At 39.0% G+C, this 19,078-nt stretch overlaps 1 protein-coding gene across 1 annotated transcript in view; it reads left to right on the forward strand.

Moving 5' to 3' along the window:
- mxd4 (MAX dimerization protein 4) overlaps positions 1-19,078 on the forward strand; it is a 38,368-nt gene that overhangs the window by 15,918 nt on the left and 3,372 nt on the right. The window contains exons 4-5 of the mRNA XM_056265129.1: positions 11,170-11,284; positions 14,816-14,975. Coding sequence (XP_056121104.1) covers positions 11,170-11,284; positions 14,816-14,975 — 275 coding nt within the window. The remainder of the gene's footprint in view (positions 1-11,169; positions 11,285-14,815; positions 14,976-19,078) is intronic.

Consider the following 19,078-nt stretch of genomic DNA (forward strand, 5'->3'; position numbering starts at 1 on the left):
GAGAGTGGAGGCTTCACCCGGGATCGGTGCAGATGATCTGGGATCGGTTCGGGAGGGCGGAGGTCGATCTGTTCGCCTCGAGCGAGAACGCGCACTGCCAGGCGTTCTTCTCGCTGTCTCGTTCCCCCTTGGGACGGACGAACGACGCCTTGACTTCGCGCTGGCCGAGAGCCAGACTTTACGCCTTTCCTCCGGTGAAGATTCTGCCCACAGTGTTATGCAAAATCAGGGAGGAGAAAGCGTCTGTGATTCTCGTAGCCCCGAACTGGCCGAATCAGCCCTGGTTCGCGGACAGGATGGAATTACTGGTGGACTCCCCGTGGGAAATTCCGCTCAGGAGAGACCTGTTATCGCAGGCGAACGGCACGGTATGGCACCCCAACCCCGGGCTGTGGAACCTTCATGTATGGCCGCTGCGGGGACTCTGAATGAGCGGGACGCTCTGCACTCTCGAGCGATGAGCACTATCGCTGAGGCGCGCGCCCCATCCACTAGGCGTTTATACAGATTGAAATGGGAAGTTTTCTCTAAATGGTACCAGGATATCAGTATTGACCCGGGTAATTGCGCCGTGTCGGATATTCTACGCTTCCTTCAGTACAGGATGGATAATGGGAGTTTACCGTCCACTCTGAAGGTGTATGTGGCTGCTATTTCTGCATTTCGCCTCCCGATCGAAGGACAGTCGATCGGTAAACATGCATCGGTGATCAGTTTTCTCAGGGGAGCTAGGAGATTATGTCCGTCACGGCCGCCTTCTGTGCCGCCGTGGGATTTAGCCCTAGTGTTGAGGGCTCTGTCTCTTCCACCGTTTGAGCCACTGGCTTCGATTGCGGTCAAGGAGCTTTCCCTGAAAACTGCTTTGCTTCTCGCTCTTGCTTCAGCGAAACGTGTGGGGGACCTGCAAGCTTTCTCGGTTCACGAGGACTGCATTCGTTTTGGACCAGGAGACTGTAATGTCACTCTTCGGCCAAGACAGGGGTACGTTCCGAAGTCACTCAATACTCCGTTCAAAGCGCAGGTTGTTTTACTGCCTGCATTGTCTTCTGAGTTATCAGTCTCGCGTGATATCGATGCTCAGAGCGCTGTTTGCCCAGTCAGGGCTTTACGGATGTATATGACTCGCTCAGCCGCTTTTCGTCAATCGGATCAGCTATTTGTATGCTTTGGCGGTTGCAACAAGGGACGTGGAGTTTCGAAACAGAGGCTTGCTCACTGGATTGTGGATGCTATTGCCTTGGCTTATGATTGCCAGGGGGTGGTCTGTCCCCTCAACATTAAGGCTCATTCGACGAGGGCGGTCGCCTCTTCGTGGGCCTGGTCCAGAGGTGTGTCTATAAGGGACTTGTGTCTTGCTGCTGGCTGGTCTTCTCAGAATACGTTCGCCAGATTTTATAAGTTGGATGTACCTTCTGTTGCGTCTCAAGTGCTTTCGGTGAGCTGAGCCTTCAGGTTGTGCATGAATGATTGATTTATGTGTTGTGCTTATGCAACTGTCGCCGCTTTGCTGCTGACTTGTATTATACTTGCTATTACTCTGTGTTGTTCTGCCCTGAATGATTCAGTGCAAGACTTCCCTCTATTCATTTGCTTGGGATATGCAAATTTTGATGAGGTTTAGACAGCGCGCTATTGGCTCGCTTCGCCCTATCAGGAGCTCGTATTTCTAGTAGCGCAGCTATTGGATGAGGGTTCTGTCATTCTCGAGTGGGTGGGTTCTCTGCTCCACGGCGGGATTTGACACAGTTCCCATACTACGTCATCGACGTAAATGTCGAAGTGACCGCCTTGAAAGGGAACGTCTCCGGTTACTTTCGTAACCTCGGTTCCCTGAAAGGCAGGGAACGAGACATTTACGTCGAACGCCGTGTCGCTTGTTCATTCGAGCGTTCAGTCGTATTCTGATGCAATTGACGTGCGTATGCATTTTATACTGCCAGCAGGCGTGTCAGTATTTGCATATTTTGCGTCAATTGGCCAGCTGTCTCCAGCTGGCGTTAGCCCATAAGATTTCAGCAGAAGTGAAGAAGGGGAGGAGTTCCCATACTACGTCATCGACGTAAATGTCTCGTTCCCTGCCTTTCAGGGAACCGAGGTTACGAAAGTAACCGGAGACGTTCACCAGCCTCCTACGTTCATGTATTTCGTGAGGGGGGGAGAAACTGACGTGTTGTAAATCCAACAGATCCGATTCTTCTCTGAACTGTGGCACAAACTAACATGACGCCGCCCATCGCGCATACAGCTCAACTAACGCAATCGTTATGAAGGCGTTTAAACAACACAACGCGTCCACTTACACATATTTGACAATCGGAATATCACTGTTTCATGTATAGCTAATACATTTGTTGTGAATATTTTTGATAAAAAAGGAAAAATGACATAAAAGCAGATCCTCATTCATTCAGCGCTGTGTTGTGGTTGCGTTGTGTCCCGTGACAAGCAATGACGCGTCACCATGGAAACATTAAAGTGACAAATTCTAAATAACGGTCGCATTGGTGTGAAAGGGTTAAAGTCATGGTTAAAAGTGGAAGCTTGTGCGTAGCTTTGTTGCATTATATTGAAACTTTGTTGATGTTGTTATTGTCATGATGTGTGTTCTGGTTATTTGAGCATGATAAAACATGAGTCTTTATATGGCAATAAAACAAAGCTTTGTTGCGTTTTTTTTTTTTTTTTTAAATGGGGATTGGGGGTGCGCAAACCCGGTTGGGACATAGAAGGGGGTGCGCAAGGAAAAAAGTTTGGGAACCGCTGTGATAGATAATTTAATTAAATTACTCGTAAATTGATTTAATAATCAACTATAATGACTAATAGCCTACAACGTGTCACCAATGCAGCCTCAGATGCGTGCTAGTCAGAATGTGTAACTCCTGTTGTGGACGCGCACTTCCTGGAGCAACATGCTGAAACATGGCAATTTATTAAAACAGTGTTCTACTTCTCATTATAATGTTATGTAATATGACAGTCCCAATCATTGTTATTATTAGTCGTGCATTGCTGTTTGAGCTGCGCTGAATGAACACCGGTAAACTGAAGAGCTTTGCTAGCGGGTTATTTAACTCAACGAAACGCATCCTATATGAGATTAATCATATATATATATACAAAATAAACATAATATTACAAATCATATCTGTACAAAATTGCGCAAAAAGTATTCCCGTTGAACCACAATTAAGGTTGAACCACTGTAGTCACATGGACTATTTTAACTATGTCTTTCCTACCTTTTTGGGCCTTCAAAGTGTTAATTAAATAGTTGTCAATGGAGCCCCCCTGAGCAATAGGATTTTATCAAAAATATCTTAATTTGTGTTTTGAAGATGAACGAAGGTCTTAAGGGTTTGGAACGAATTGAGGGTGAGTAATTAATGATAGAATTTTCATTTTTGGGTGAACTATCATCCCTTTAACCAAATGCATCCTATATGAGATAATTCATATACAGGCCTACACAAAATAAACACAATATTACAATATTGCACAAAACAAAAGGCTGCGATTGCTCATGCAAACTTATAGTCATGAAGGTCTAACTCTAGCCTTTTACCGTAAAATGGTCCCAATTCCAAACATAACTCCGGCGCACTCGCTTCAGTTCTCCTCGTGTCTGCTTGAGCAGAACGCAAGTTTTATCGATTAAATTATTATCGACAATTAATCGGTTGTCAAATAATCGTTAGCATCCCTAACTAAAATGTCTTTACGATCTGCCTCCTTGGGAGATCATAGAATCTCAGTCAGTTCTGATGCCCCCGTCCCAACATACTGTACAGTGTGACGTACATTAACATCACGTTTAGCACCGTAGTGGTAGGGTTGGGCATATATACTGGTAGACATGGTTACGATCACGTGACTTTTGTAGTTCTTCGTCGTCACAAAAGTATTAAAGCTTTTCCCGTTTAAACTTTGAAAAGATTTTACTTGCACACTGTTTGGACATGCGCTTTTATGGGGACACACACCGGAAGTTCTATTTCACGTCTTATTGCGCTTAAACTGTCAAATAAACAAAAGGTTTACATAAACACAGTCAGATATGTCTTAAGTGAATGTAAACAGCTGAGATAAAATCAGATGTCTGTCAGTATATTGGATCCGTTCATGAGGTGACAGAAGCTAGTCTCGCATAGCTGACGGCAGAAGGTCTGGACTCCATCGCAACTTTAATTGGCCAAGGACTGCCCAAGAGGACAGTAATCTTGTAAAGCAACCAATCACAGTTCGTTTTGTTCTGTGTCTTGTTTTGGGGCATAACATTTTTAATTCGATGTCCATATGATAACAGACCGGCATGCATCTAATAAATTATTCATTCAAGAACGTGGTGCAAATATATAGCAATAATGGCGCCACAAACACACTTGTGAAAATCCAGCGTGTAATTGATCCTGATAAGTACTCATTGTCACGACAGCTTTCTTCTTCCATGAGGGGGTTTGGCATCACAACGGCTTTGTTTCCAGGCGTACCATTAAAAAAATGCTACACACCAGTCTCCCGAAAATCCTGTAGAACTCAACCAATCAGATGACAACTTCGAAACTCCAAAGTGTTTCCCATTTTGTGTGGCTTATGCATCAGACATTCAGCCAACAGTCCATTGGCATGACGTCTGAGGCTGAGAATAGACAGCAGCTTACCTGCTGACGTTTGTGTCATTAATGTTAAACAACAATAGGCAAAGAGAAAGTCACTCACTCACTCAGTAGCATCATTGTATTTTTAATTCACACAGTCTATGCAGTGTTTTTTGGATCATGTCTGGATCCTGTCTGAATTTCTTTATATATATATATATATTGCCATATCACCCATCCCTACATAGTCTAAATATGGATGTGCAAAAAACTGTGTATTTTGATGATCAAGTCAGTGGGTTGTCTGAAACGGAATTCTTAGGGAACGTTCACAATGACACAATAAAAAAAAAAATGCACCACTATAGAGCCAGATTTACTAAACGGGGCAAATAGCATGAGAGCGAAAATTCCCAAAAAGCACAGATGGGAGTGGTAAGTTCTGCGCGTGATCTACTGACAATGTGCAAATTAAAGAACACAGATGCAGCCGGATCATTTCCATAATGACCAACGCAATCTATCAAGAGCAGTGCAAATTAGCATCTGGTTTAAGACATGCTTTTTTTGGACGTTAAATGGCGCAAATACCAGTAAATTGACTAGTGCAAACCTTAGTAAATCACCTTACATGATTCATTTAAATACTCTCTTCTCATAAATTTTGCGGTATACAGGGAAACTTCTACAAATGCATATATTACTGATTGTCTTAAGTAAATCCTGACAAAAGAGGGTTTGCGCTGGTGCAAGCTGTTAGTAAATCTGGTCCTTAGTGTAATTGAAATAAAAAAACCAATAGCATGAGATAATACTCCCTGCATTTATAAAAAAAAAAAAAAAAAAAAAAAAAAAAAAAAAAAAACTTGTTACAAAAACACTGTTTATTTGTTGTTGTTTTTTAGCATTTTTTTAAATGATTATGTAAATTTAAATTAACTAAATTACTAATTGTAAATAATTTTAAGTCTTGTTAGGGCCTCTCTGGAAGTTTGCTGAGGCTCTCTATAGTGTGCCCTTGGCCCTCTGGTTGAGAACCACAGCATTGCCACTAAAAATGTCAATGTCAAAGTCAAAACAAAAAGTACAAATAAATCTAAATAAACTGATCAATCTTTTAAAATAAATAGTTGGATGGTGGAACATCCTGACCCTTCACTAGTCAGAAACCTACATTTAAAGAGTAATCTCTGTTGGAATGGTCAGTGAAGATCTGTGTTGACACAGTAATCCAGTTCACTGAATATATGCCTGAACCTGCAACTTTACTGTAGGCATTTGAAATGGAATTCATGCTGTGCCTGTACTTCATGTGTCACCCAGCATTCCTGTGTCATTTTCACATCTGCAGGTGGAACTTTTCTGAGCAGTTCGCTTTGTACAGTTGTACAGTACTTGGAATTGCATTATATTTGTCTATTTTCAGTCATGTAAAAGTGCATTCATTTGTTATTGTTTTGAAGAAATTTAACTTGACATTCAACAATGACCTGAATGACCACAAATCTTCACGCACATGTAATCATGCGCATGGCTGGGAGGCAGTTAGAAAAACAAGGCTAATCTGTGAACACTGAAATACAGCTCACATACGCTACAGTGTCAAAGACAAGAAAGGTGGAGGGTTGTTTGGTGAATGCTGAGGGAACATTGTAAAAGGCACAATTGTAAGTTCTAAAGACTGATACACCAAAAGCAAAGCATTTATGCCCTGTTTTAGCAATAGGCCTACATTAGTATCTATAGTTATAGTTGGAGTCTATTTTACAAATTTACTGTTGGATTGCACACAATAATATTACGTTGTGACAAAATATTCAAGAATTGTAAATAATATTACAAACATTTTTTTTTACAAATATAAATGATTACAAATATATAATATCATTTTTATTCCTCATGCTACCATCACATTTTTCATTGCTACAGTCAAATTACACTTTCTTCACTAGGGGTTTAAACCTCCATGTTCTGTAAAGCTGCTTTGGAACATTATGTATTGTGAAAGGTGCTATACGAATAAAACTGACTTAACTTGTGTTGTTTGACCCATAAATCAGGTCACTGCACTGGACTCAGTGAGATCAGGTTTTCAGGAGTTGAAACCTTATTGAATATTTCAGTTAGGTACATTTATTTGCATGCAGGGTCTCACCATTATTCAGTGAAATTATACATGTGCACCATTGCTGTGAAAAACAAACATTACAAGAATAGAAAGAGAAGCTCAAGATACAGTGTCCTGTTAGATTAGCTCATGGTAATCATTCACAGAGTCATTATAATGTGACTCCTGGTCTATTTCAAATAGCCTCTGTGTTGGCAGGGACACTATATATTTTTAGTTTACTCCCCAGGCTTTCTTTAAGTGCTGTTGAGAGATTGTTCTGATCAATACACCAGTATGATTGCAAAAGAGACTGGACCCAGTTTTAGCAGTTGCTTGAGTGATACCAGTTGCTTGAATAAAACTGATTGAGAACAATAAGTTTAACTGCAAATTAACTTGGGCCAGAGGCAAACAGAATGTGCATCAATTTAGCATATCATTTCAAAGCTCTTTTCATCATTTTTTCCATCACAGTATTCTAAGACATGTGGCCATGAAGTTGGGCAAAATAGTATTGCTTTAATTATAAATAAATGTTATTTTGTAACATTTTAGCTATCATATACACTCACTTATTGAGGACTTGATTGCTTTTTATTCCACAAACATTGCAAGGAATCATCTCTTTGTTATAAGCACACTTTAATGATAATGAAGAGGAGTGGCGAGGATAGGTGTGCATTTGTCAAGTACACTGTACAGTCATTAATCACTTTTCTCAGGTTGGGTTAGGTTAGGTAAAGTCACAGAAATACATTTCCATCCACTTCCCTTTCACATCACTCACATTTGTAAGCTAATGCTTTTTTTCAGATGAAACCTACTTTGTGCATTTAAGCATTGGCTGTAAAATTGTGTGTGGATCTCTCTCTCTCTCTCGTTTATTCAGCAACCATCTTGTTAACTCCTATAGCTTTTATTTAAGTGGAAAATACAATAGTATGCCAGTAACATCAAAATCAAGGTGAAAGAACGAGAACAGTTAGTATGTTTTTTTTCCCTTTGCACATATAGAGCAAAAAAAAAAAAAAAAAAGCAAAAAGGCAATGCCTTAATAGAGAGTGCTGATATAGAGTACTGATATAGAGTACAACAGCACTAAGGGCCTGTCCCAATACCTCCCCCTAGATTTTTGCCCTAACCCTCGTTTTTGCGCGTTCTCGTGTAGGGGTAGGGTGTCCCAAAACTTTAGGGAGTAAGGGGGAGTTGTATTCTTCCCTTAAAAAAAAAAAAAAAAAAAAACCTGCTAAACCTGTAAAAAAAAAACATAGCGAGGTCCAATGCAGGCTTAAAACGAAGTGGGAGATGAAATTACCCAGGATACCTTGCGAACTCAGTGAGCTGGCCAAATTTTTTAACCAAGATGGCGGACACTACTGAAAAGGAACAATTGAATTAAGTATATTTTCGCAAATAAGCATGTTAAAATTTCAAAATATGTTGGAATATGTTAGTTTGATGCACATCCAATGGATTGTTGAGTTTTGAACACTAATGTTTCGAAATATTTCACAAAGCTATCCGACGATGTTCATGATATCTGCCGAGTGCTTCGAGAGAGTCTGCCCATCAAATATACATCTGATCTGGATAGTTATTTAATTTTCGATTTCGGCTTCCAAGGATTATAAAAAGATAAATGAGGTAAAACTATTAAAAACTAGCCGCATTCGTCTAGCGCATCATCTATCCCTTTATCTCAAAAGAGCTATTAAAAGCACAATGATCCGCTCAAGAGACGTTGCCCCTGTTCCCATCGCGGCACGCGCTCGGAAACGGACTGCAACTAGACAAGCAAACCATACTTTGGGTTTCGTGTGAGTCTCAACGATCAAATACAAATACGACAAACACAAAAATATGGCAAAATGACCGAATGAAAATAGTAGTAGGCTACTACTGGTGGTAGACACGTCGACACTGCACGTGACGTAGGTGAGCACATTTGCTACTCTAATTTGCATATAGGGGTGTCCCATTTCATAGGAAAAGATCTTCACCCCCACTTCCCTTGTTGAGGGGACTTTACTGTCGATGTCACGGGACAATACAGAGGAATGGGAGGATCCAAATATAGCAATATTATAATCAGGGCAATCCAGTTCGTCGTCATCCATGCAAAGGTCAAAATCCAAGTAATCAGAATCATAGTCATCCATGCAAGGGTCGAAATCTATTTTAATCAGTCCAATAACAAATACACAAAAGAAACAAAACAAGACTTGTAACATACCTCAGAAATGTAGCGTGACATACAACAATGACTCAGTAACATGAACTTCTTCTTGTTGCTATTTTACGGCGGTTGGCATCCAACTTATTGGTGCATTTCCGCCACCTTCTGCTCCGGAGTGTGGAACAGAAAATAGGTTTACAGACTAAATCCCCCTCTCCCACTCAGACACACACCTCCTCCCATTCATTCTGCATTTTAATAATTTTAATAGCAATAACAACAATTATTATTACCACCATAATTACAACATCAAAATTTTACTTTAACCCTCATCCATACTACCTTTATTTATATTCTATTAAAAACCCCTATTTCTCTTAAGAAAGTCATAAGAATTCTAGTCTGAACCCTATCACTACTCAATAACCCTTTTAATGTGATGTTCTGAACTCCCATCTCACTCAGCTTATTCCTCATCATCTCTCTCTGTGCTCCATACCTACTACATCTCAAAATTATATGCTCTACAGACTCCTCTTCCTGGCATCCTTCACACAATCCAGTATTATGTTTCCCTATTAACTTAAGCGTTTTATTTAATAAACAATGTCCCATTCTTAACCTAGAGATCACAATTTCTTCTCTCCTATTTCCACTTCCAACCCTTGTTTCTTTAACTTCCCTTTGAATTTGATATAAGTGTCTCCCTGTCCTCTCTCTATCCCACATTTCTTGCCACTTTTGATTTATTTTCTCCCATATCACACTTTTAACTTCTGCTTTACTAATACTAACTTGCATTTCTATATTTCCTTTTGTTAATGCCCTTTTTGCTAATTGATCAGCCATTTCATTCCCCCTTATCCCTACATGTCCTGGTACCCTACCCATATAAACGTTACTTGTCCACCTTGGTTAACTATTCTTTTTACTGACTGAAGTACTTCCCACAGAATATCTTGACGACTTTTGGATTTGAATGACCGAAGACTTGTTAAAACTGCTGATGAATCTGAGCATAACAATACTTTTTTCTGTCCCGTCCTTTCTACCCATCGTAATGCAATTAATATAGCCAACATTTCCACTGTATAAACCCCTAATTGATTAGCTGTTCTCCTATTGATTCCTGTTCCTTTATCTGGTATCACCACCCCTAATCCTGTTGCTTCCGTCTCTGGATTCTTAGCTCCATCAGTATAAATCTGTATATATGTATTATATTTTCCAACAACCGATTTTTGAACAGTCTTTCTAAATTAATATCCTCCTGAGCCTTCCTTTTTTCCTGTAACACAAACCAATCTACCTCTGGCCAAACTATCTTCCATGGCGCAATCTCTGGATAAACTATCGTGGGACTCATCCTCAAATTATACACTTGTAGTTCCTTGGCTATTTCATTTCCAATCCATCCAACATTTTCCTTTAAATTTTTCCCATACTCCCAGCTTTCCTGCAATACTGCCTTAGTGATATGTGAATTATTATGTCCTTTTAAACCAGCCCAATAGTTAGCCATTAACTGTTTCCTCCTTAAATCTAGTGGTAATTCTCCCATTTCTACCTGAATGGCTGCTCAGTAACATGAACTGAAACAGACAGGGTATTTATACACGGATACTAACAATGTGATAGGGAACAGCTGAGTGCAATCAGGAGTGATGGGAACAAACAAAGGATTATGGGAATTGCGGTTCCAGAGTGAATGGTGACAGGAAGGGAAAGAGACCTCTAGTGGACACCCGGGGGAAACACAAACCAGACACCGTGACAGTCGAGGGCACTCAAAACACTCAAAGTGGATTGGAAGTGGAAGAGGGGAGAAATGGGACAGGGCCTAATACTTCTCACTGTTTGTCCACTTATATGGCATGAAATTACTTTTCATTTATCCCAAAAAACATTAGTTTCACTTTTCTGGTTTGATGTTTGGTGGGAATAGACCTTTATACTGAACATTTTGTCCCTCTTAATTCTGACTGGTTTTCTGTCAACATAAATCCACACATAGGTTAAACAATGCATCTCAGTTGTATTACATGACATGTCTTAGTATCTGTGGAGCCCTGTGGAGTCTTTTTGTAGAGTCTTGGTTTATTTATATTTAAATTAATTACAGAAACTGCCCACTTGCATAAAGCTGCAATTTCAGTCTAGTTCCTCTTTCATCCCTGCATTCAAACTTGCAACCTTTGTGTTAGCAGTCCAAAGCAGCATCCTGAATCAGTCTTAATTTTTCTGAGGCTAATAATCCTATTCAACCTGTTCTTTATTTGTTGCAGACGTGCCAAACTGCGATTGTACCTGGAGCAGTTGAAACAGCTTGTGCCTTTGGGTCCTGATAGCACCCGTCACACCACACTGAGTCTGCTCAAACGCGCCAAAATGCACATCAAGGTACAAACATATCAGCATCTTTCTGACAATATTTTTGTTTACACAGCAGTAAAGAGGTTAGAGCAGCTTAAAGCGGTTACAGTCAGAGGGGAAGTTAATCAGGAACTGTCTACAGGAAGTTTATGTCACTCTCCATGTTGCAACTCAGATAATCCACAGTTCCTAAAGTGGTAGAGATGGTAATATAGGCTACCTCAGCTTAACATTATTCACTGTATCCCCCAGAGTTAGATAAGTCCATACATACCCTTTTCATCTCCGTGCTGTAACTCCGTCTGACGCACCCACCGCTAGCCTAGCTTAGCACAAAGACTGGAAGTAAATGGCTCCAGCTAGCATAATGCTCCCAATAAGTGACAAAATAACGCCAACATTTTCCTATTTATATGTTGTGATTTGTATAGTCACAGAGTGTACAAATAACAAGCTCATATGAGCCACAGGCATCTTTTAACCATATACATACTGGGAACTATATTCTCAGAAGGCGAAGCACTGCTACTTGGGCAGAGTGATTTGCTGAGAAGCCCCGTGGTGAGGAGCAGAGAGTTCGTTTGGAGTGTTGCGCTAATCACTCCGCCCAAGTAGCAGTTGCCAAATTCCCCAATCAGAACATTTCTCTTGAATGGATATTTTTCATGCCTGGTTTTTTACCTGGTGGAAATCCGCCCAATCTGCTGCAGCAGCAGCCTCCCTCGGGTCCTAGTGCCCGCCCTGTAGGAAGTTTGATTTATTTAGGGGGGAGCTGTAGATCTACTTGTTAGGCTAATAAAATTAAACGTAAAATACACAAACAAGATTTAGTCACTTCTGTTTCTCAATAAAGCAAGAAGTAATTGATGTCATACAATCACGAATCTGATTTGATTTAATGGTCAGAAGCTATAGCCTACATGATAAATAAATGACACTTGTAAATTTATTAATCTGTAATATATTTTTTTCAAACAGATGATGAAAATAACTTGAATCCAGGGAACTCTAAAAGAATTGTAGAATTTTTATCTGAGGCTAAAGGCGGCATCCTTCAACTGAAGTCACGCCACCCGCGCTTCATGTGTTGATGACTCCATTGATGTAGACCATCTACAATTGTTAAATCCAAAATTCATGTCTGAAAAAGATTTGTTTTATTCTTTGTAATTTTCAAAGCTTTCATTGTACTCTTATTATAAAAAAGAAATTTATTAATATTTATTTAGCACTATCAGTAACCTTTTGATAAGGAGACCTCAGAACTCTAAAACCTGAACACATTTTTTTTTCTTAATACTAAGGCTATTTTAGACTGCAGGCAAAAGTGGCCCCAATCTGATTTTTTTGTTCATAAGTCATTAGCTGAAATATGATGTGTTTTTTTTTCTTTCTCATAACAGTGTGAACAGCTCAAACATGGAATTTGATCTTTTCGATTCTGATTTGGGCCAATTCCATATTGCCTATTATTCTAAATCAGACACAGGTCTGATGTTTTGCAAAGCGACCTCAGTTTAAACAGTCATATAGGAATTCATGCAACTTTTAAGTCACTTAGTCTAGATCAACATTCATCACAATTCAGCGCTGATGGGAGTCAATCCAAATATTTGACATACCGTTAATTCTTTGGTCACTCCGTGAATATGGTATACTGCAGTGAAGTTAGTCAGTGGAGGGATGTTGAGCTGTTATTCTCATGTATTACGGTGACAGCTCTATACAAGCAAAACTTTAGGAAAAACTGTATGAGAAAAACATCTCATCCTCGTCTGTGTCCTCTTTATTTGCTGTGCACAGATTCGCTGGCTTCCGCAGCACATCACTGTATAAATGAACTTGTAAATGTCGATTTCAGTAACCTCTGTTTTCTTCTGTATAATTCTGTGCTGCGTGCCATCTTTGTTATTGTTCTTTTGCGCATATGTGTCAGTTTAGGATCGTGAGCTGTTAAGACTCGAATCTGATATTGGCCACTTTTAAAAATAACGTGAACAGCCAAACAAAACAAAAAGAATCGGATTTGAGCAATAAATCAGAATTAAGCACTAAGGCTTGCTTTGTGAACGTAGCCTAACTGAAATTTAAAAATAATTCATTTATAATTCCTACACAGGAGTGAGGTGTTATGTCCATAAAAAAAAAAAAAAAATTTGTTCGTATTGGCTATCGCTAAAAATTGGTTAAAACATATCGGCATATCGGATATTGGCAAAAATCCAACATCGTGCATCCCTATCAGTGTGACAATACAAATAGTTTTTTGTTGTTTTAATAGAAAAACTTTGACATAATTTGAATTGAAATGATTTGTTTTAGCTTGAGAGAAATTTTTTACTTTTTCCAGTTTTCATAATGTAGAGTATGTTCATTTATATGAACACATTTTAAATCAGGAAACTAGGTGAGTAATTGAGTAAAATAAACCATGCGTGTGAGTTGACATTGTCTTGATTTGTACTTGAAATCAGGATCAGGAAACAAGATTGTAATTTTGAGCAAAATAATTGTAATTATCTTTTAACCATGACTAAAATATGACAAGTTTTCAATGACTTTCAAAGCTTTCATTGTACTCTTATTATAAAAAAGAAATTTATTAATATTTATTTAGCACTATCAGTAACCTTTTGATAAGGAGACCTCAGAACTCTAAAACCTGAACACATTTTTTTTTCTTAATACTAAGGCTATTTTAGACTGCAGGCAAAAGTGGCCCCAATCTGATTTTTTTGTTCATAAGTCATTAGCTGAAATATGATGTGTTTTTTTTTCTTTCTCATAACAGTGTGAACAGCTCAAACATGGAATTTGATCTTTTCGATCATATCTAGACTAAAATTCCCAGACTTTTAGTCAATCAAAACTTGACCAAACAAAAAACAGAATAGGTTGACAATAAAAAATGGAAAAAACAAAACAAAACAAAAAACACAAGGCTTAGACTGATGTATCAATACTTTATATTTGATGTATCAAAAATTATATTTGTGAATGAATGAACTTTTTTGAAATAATTATTAGGTTGTGTATAATTACATGTTTTCTATGTGTACTAAAGCCGTTATTACTTATTGCTTGATGGTTAAACCACATGACCACATCTGTAGAGTCATTCAATTGAAAATTTCTTGAAAATTTTCGACAAACTAGATTTTTATCTTTTATTTATTATGGACACTCTTGTATGTCACTAACTCATTTAAATTTGCCTAATGAAAAAGGGCATTTAGCATCAGTGGAATGAAATGTGTTCATCAAACTGTCACTGTGAAACAGAGACTAGACTAAGGCAACCCGGTAGGCTACCATGTCTCTGTTGGCCCTTTTGTTTCTTTCCTGTTTGTTACACAGTATTTCAGATCACCCTGTCTGGTTTCCTGTCATGCACCATAGTCATGCACCAATCTGTTCATGTGATTGTTTCCCTTTTTAGCTCTTACAAATTGTGGATTTCTTGCACTGTGCATGCTCAAGCCGACTGGTAGATACATGTCATGCAGTGTGGTGTTTCTGTGCTCTGTGGTTTGATCAGTGGAAACATATGCTCTGCAGAAGCTGGAGGAACAGGACAGGAAGGCTCTAAACATGAAGGAGCAACTGCAAAGAGAACATCGCTACCTCAAACGGCGTCTGGAGCAGCTCTCTGTACAGGGCTTAGAGCGCATTCGCACTGACAGCATGGGCTCCACCATCTCCACTGACTCTGAGCAAGGTACAGCACAGCTGAAATATCAGATGTATGCTGAAATACATCCAATAAAACCTTTAAAAACAAAATTAAGTTTTACACTTACAGCAATTACACATGCTGTTAGATATGCTACACATATTGTGTATATGCACTATACAGGCTATATGACCGTAGATGATTCCAGATCATGTGACCTATATTAATCTCTGTATATACAGTGAGGTCCAGACGTCTGAGACTTTTTGTTTAAATTTTCAGTAAAAATTATACTATTAGCATTACAATTTAAGTGCAAAGTTTAATTGATAAGTGAACAAATTTCAGAATGCTTTTGATGTTATTGCGCTTATATATATATATATATATATATATACACACACACACACATCATATATAATATATACACAGACACACACCATACTGTTCCTTCATACTAATCCGTGTTTTAAAATTTTCATAATCCTAAAACTTTCTCTTTCAGTTTAAATGAGATAGAAGTGGACTTACATGTGTAAATGTGTAAAATGTGCACTAAAATGTGTAAATAGTAAATACTTATACTACAGGGCTGTTGAATGCTTGATTCTGATTGGTTGAGAACGTTCTAAGGTGTGCAATTATTTTCAGGGAAACGCACGGCTAAAGTAGTTCCAGGCAGGTTTGACCGCATTACAGTTCCATATCACTGCGCGTAGTTAACTGTAATAACGGAAAATAGGATACAATTCATAACAAGAAAAAAGAAAACATGCAGCCCCATGCACTTGATCTGCAATTTTCGATGTCTAACTTCACAATCAATGGGCACATACAGTTTAATTTTAATAAATAAAGTATGTAGTCCTATATATAGGCTAAATAGAAAATTAAATTGAATAGGCTATATAAATAAATTGATAGTCGATCTTGCTGGGTTTTCGTAATTATTCCAGATAATATAACAATAAATAATTATTGATAGGCCTACTTGTTAAAAGGGATTTGTGTGTTTCATTTATTGGGTTATCTACTGGCAATTATAGAAAACAAGAATGAACGAATTAATTAAAACAAATGTAATTAATAAATAAATAATAATATTGACTCACATGCTTTTCTGTCTTATTATTGCAACATCTCTCTCTCTCTCTCTCTCTCTCTCTCTCTCTCTCTCTCTCTCTCTCTCTCTCTCTCTCTCTCTCTCTCTCTCTCTCTCTTTCTAATAACGGCATAAAGCCGGGACACACTGACTAAGGCCAGTTATGAATGTAATTTGATACTTATTACTGATCATGCCCAAACGCGTGTTCAGCGCGTTCAGTCTATTCACAGTCTGTGTTTAAGACCTGCTACAGTCGATGGAAACAGTCAGTCTTCGAATGTTTCAGCAAGTCGTAAGTGTGTCCCCATCATTAGTCTGCTATCAGTGGCTCAAACCTCCGTTACTAACTCTAAAATGACGTTTTGGAATTAGCAACGGAGGCATGGGATTAGATGCGTAAGAAATTAGTCCTACATACAAGAGCGTTTTAATGACAAAAACTTGACAAACGTCTTGAAATGCATCATCTGAACAATGTTTTGAGGTGTGGTAACTGTAGTATAAGCGGAATAATTGACTTCAGGCCGTTGAATTATTAGAAAAAGAATGCACACCGAGGTGTAACATATACTCCGCTTCGCGTCGTGACCGCATTACCACCTCGGGTGTGCATTATTTTTCTAATAATTCAATGGCCTGTCATCAATTATTCCTTACATATTGTAGTTAAAGGCAGGGTAGGCAGGTTTTTTTCTAAAAAAACTTTCTCCCAAATTTGTTTAAACTGTCTTTATATACCAATACATAATTAAAATGTAAGTACTCCGAAAAGAAGAGTATAAAAATCGAGTGTCTGTAGTCCTCTCAGGGCTGCAATAAACACAGCTACTCTTTCCATTCACTCCCACCCCCTCCCTTCTTGGCTCCTTCCAAAGCCACGCCCCCAAAACACATGAACGCGCAATGCCGACCGCTCAGCTAGAGGACGCGTTTACCGGCGCCGAGCGGAGAGGAGTGCATGGAGTGACATGATGTCAGAATCACATCATCACATTTTGGAGATTTGCAATTTAGTTTCTCAACTCCAAAATTCAGCACTGCATGGCAATGCTTAGAGGTTGGAATAATGGCAGGATGCACCATTTCTCCACTGGCTTTTACCATGGCAATGGAAGTAATCATTAGGGCATCAAGATGGGTAGTAGGAGGAGAGCGCTTGGCTTCTGGGATGCGACTACCACCAATGAGAGCATACATGGATGAAATGACAACCATGACTACAACAGTAGCCTGCACTAATCGGTTATTGGGGAAGTTAACAGATAATATTGAATGGGCACGAATTCAATTTAAGCCCTCTAAATCAAGGAGCATCTCGATAGTTAAAGGAAAGGTAGTAGATAAAACATTCTTCATTAATGGTGAGGCAATACCAACAGTTTCTGAGAAGCCAGTGAAGAGTCTTGGGAGATGGTACGATGGGGATCTAAAGGACACAGTTCGAGTGGGAGAAGTTAGACGACAAGGAGTGGAAGGGTTGAAGAGCATAAACAGCTGTGCTCTACCAGGCAAACTAAAACTCTGGTGCTTTCAGTTTGGTCTACTGCCGAGGTTGCTGTGGCCACTGACTGTGTACGAGGTTTTTTTTGACAACAGTGGATAAGCTGGAAGCATTAATAAGTTCATACATCAGGAAATGGTTGGGAGTTCCACGCTGCCTCAGCAGAGTGGGACTTTATAGCAGTGTTGTAGTCGAGTCACCAACTGTCGAGTCCGAGTCGAGTCTCGAGTCCCAGTGTTCGAGTCCGAGTCCAAGTCCGAGTCACCAACTGCAATCCTGGAGTGTGTGTGTGTGTGTGTGTTCGCGAGAGAGAGAGAGGGGCGCAATCTTTTTTTTTTTTTTACAGTCTATGGATGGAACTGTTTGTGTGTCTGTTTCCGTTCTACGCCCGTTTCACACATACTCCGTGTGCAGCGTATGCGGTATAGCCTACGGTACAGGAGCAGCACCCGCTATAGTGCTTTCACATATGCTGCGTTTGCAGTGCGTAACTGATCCGCGGCTGTACTGTACCACAAACACATACTCACTATTTTTATTTCAAATTCAGAAGTTATGCCGCAACTTTTATAAAAAAAAAGGTTTTGTCAGCATTGCGATTCTCTATGTAGCCTACACTACACATATACAAACTTGAATGGACGTATGCACGTTTAAACACAATTTAAACAACATAGGCCTATAATTCCATGCATTACTTCTATATATATTAAGCTGCTCAAGCAAGTGGTCAAATATTTAACCATGTACTTATATTAAAATCGCAAACATTTTAAATTAAAACTTAAAATTGACAAAAACAGCCGACTCTCATGCCTTTTCTTTTGTATTTAAATTTTAATACAATAAATCTTGCATGTCACAAAGAACTTGTTTTTCCACCTCCAAGAATGAGTTCATTATGTCCTTGTTGAGGTAAATTGTTTTCCTTGCTTAAAACCCCGGTCTTAAAGTAAAAAGATGAAAAGTAGTATTTAATTAAATACATTTATGGTGAGATTACTACATTTTTTTTTATTAAATGCATTTATGGTGAAATTACTACATTTTCAAGTCAATCTGTGTTCATTTTGACCACGAACCGTGCGCTGTCACTTTAATTCAGCGTTTGCAGCACAGCAGAGATAAGGTGTGTTCGACATCGGCTGCGGCTGGATGTAACTGATCGGCGAGAGTAGCCGCGTGCAGGCGGGGAGGAGCTGCAAACGGAGACATGAAGTCGGACACTTTCTGGTTCCCGTAGTGACCGCTCACGTGGTGTTTGTATACTTTAGCACAGCTGAAGTGAAATAAATGCAATATTTGCCAAATACACAGATGTTTCAGAGACATTTTCATTCAATACTTTATGTACTGCTTCATACAGCGTTTGTTTGAACAAGAATAAAGTTCAACATAAGCCTACAGCTACTATCAATGAAGTGGAATCAACGTTTTTTAATCTGTTTTATTTTGATAAACATAACACAATACATCGCAACTACATGAAAAGAGTGTTTACTGTTATAAAAAAACTGATTTGTGAGCTTTAGTGGAACTAAA

The sequence above is a fragment of the Rhinichthys klamathensis genome, unplaced genomic scaffold (genome assembly GCF_029890125.1).
Source record: "Rhinichthys klamathensis goyatoka isolate OS25496 unplaced genomic scaffold, OSU_Roscu_1.1 h1tg000229l_1, whole genome shotgun sequence".
NCBI classification, from domain to species: Eukaryota; Metazoa; Chordata; class Actinopteri; order Cypriniformes; family Leuciscidae; genus Rhinichthys; species Rhinichthys klamathensis.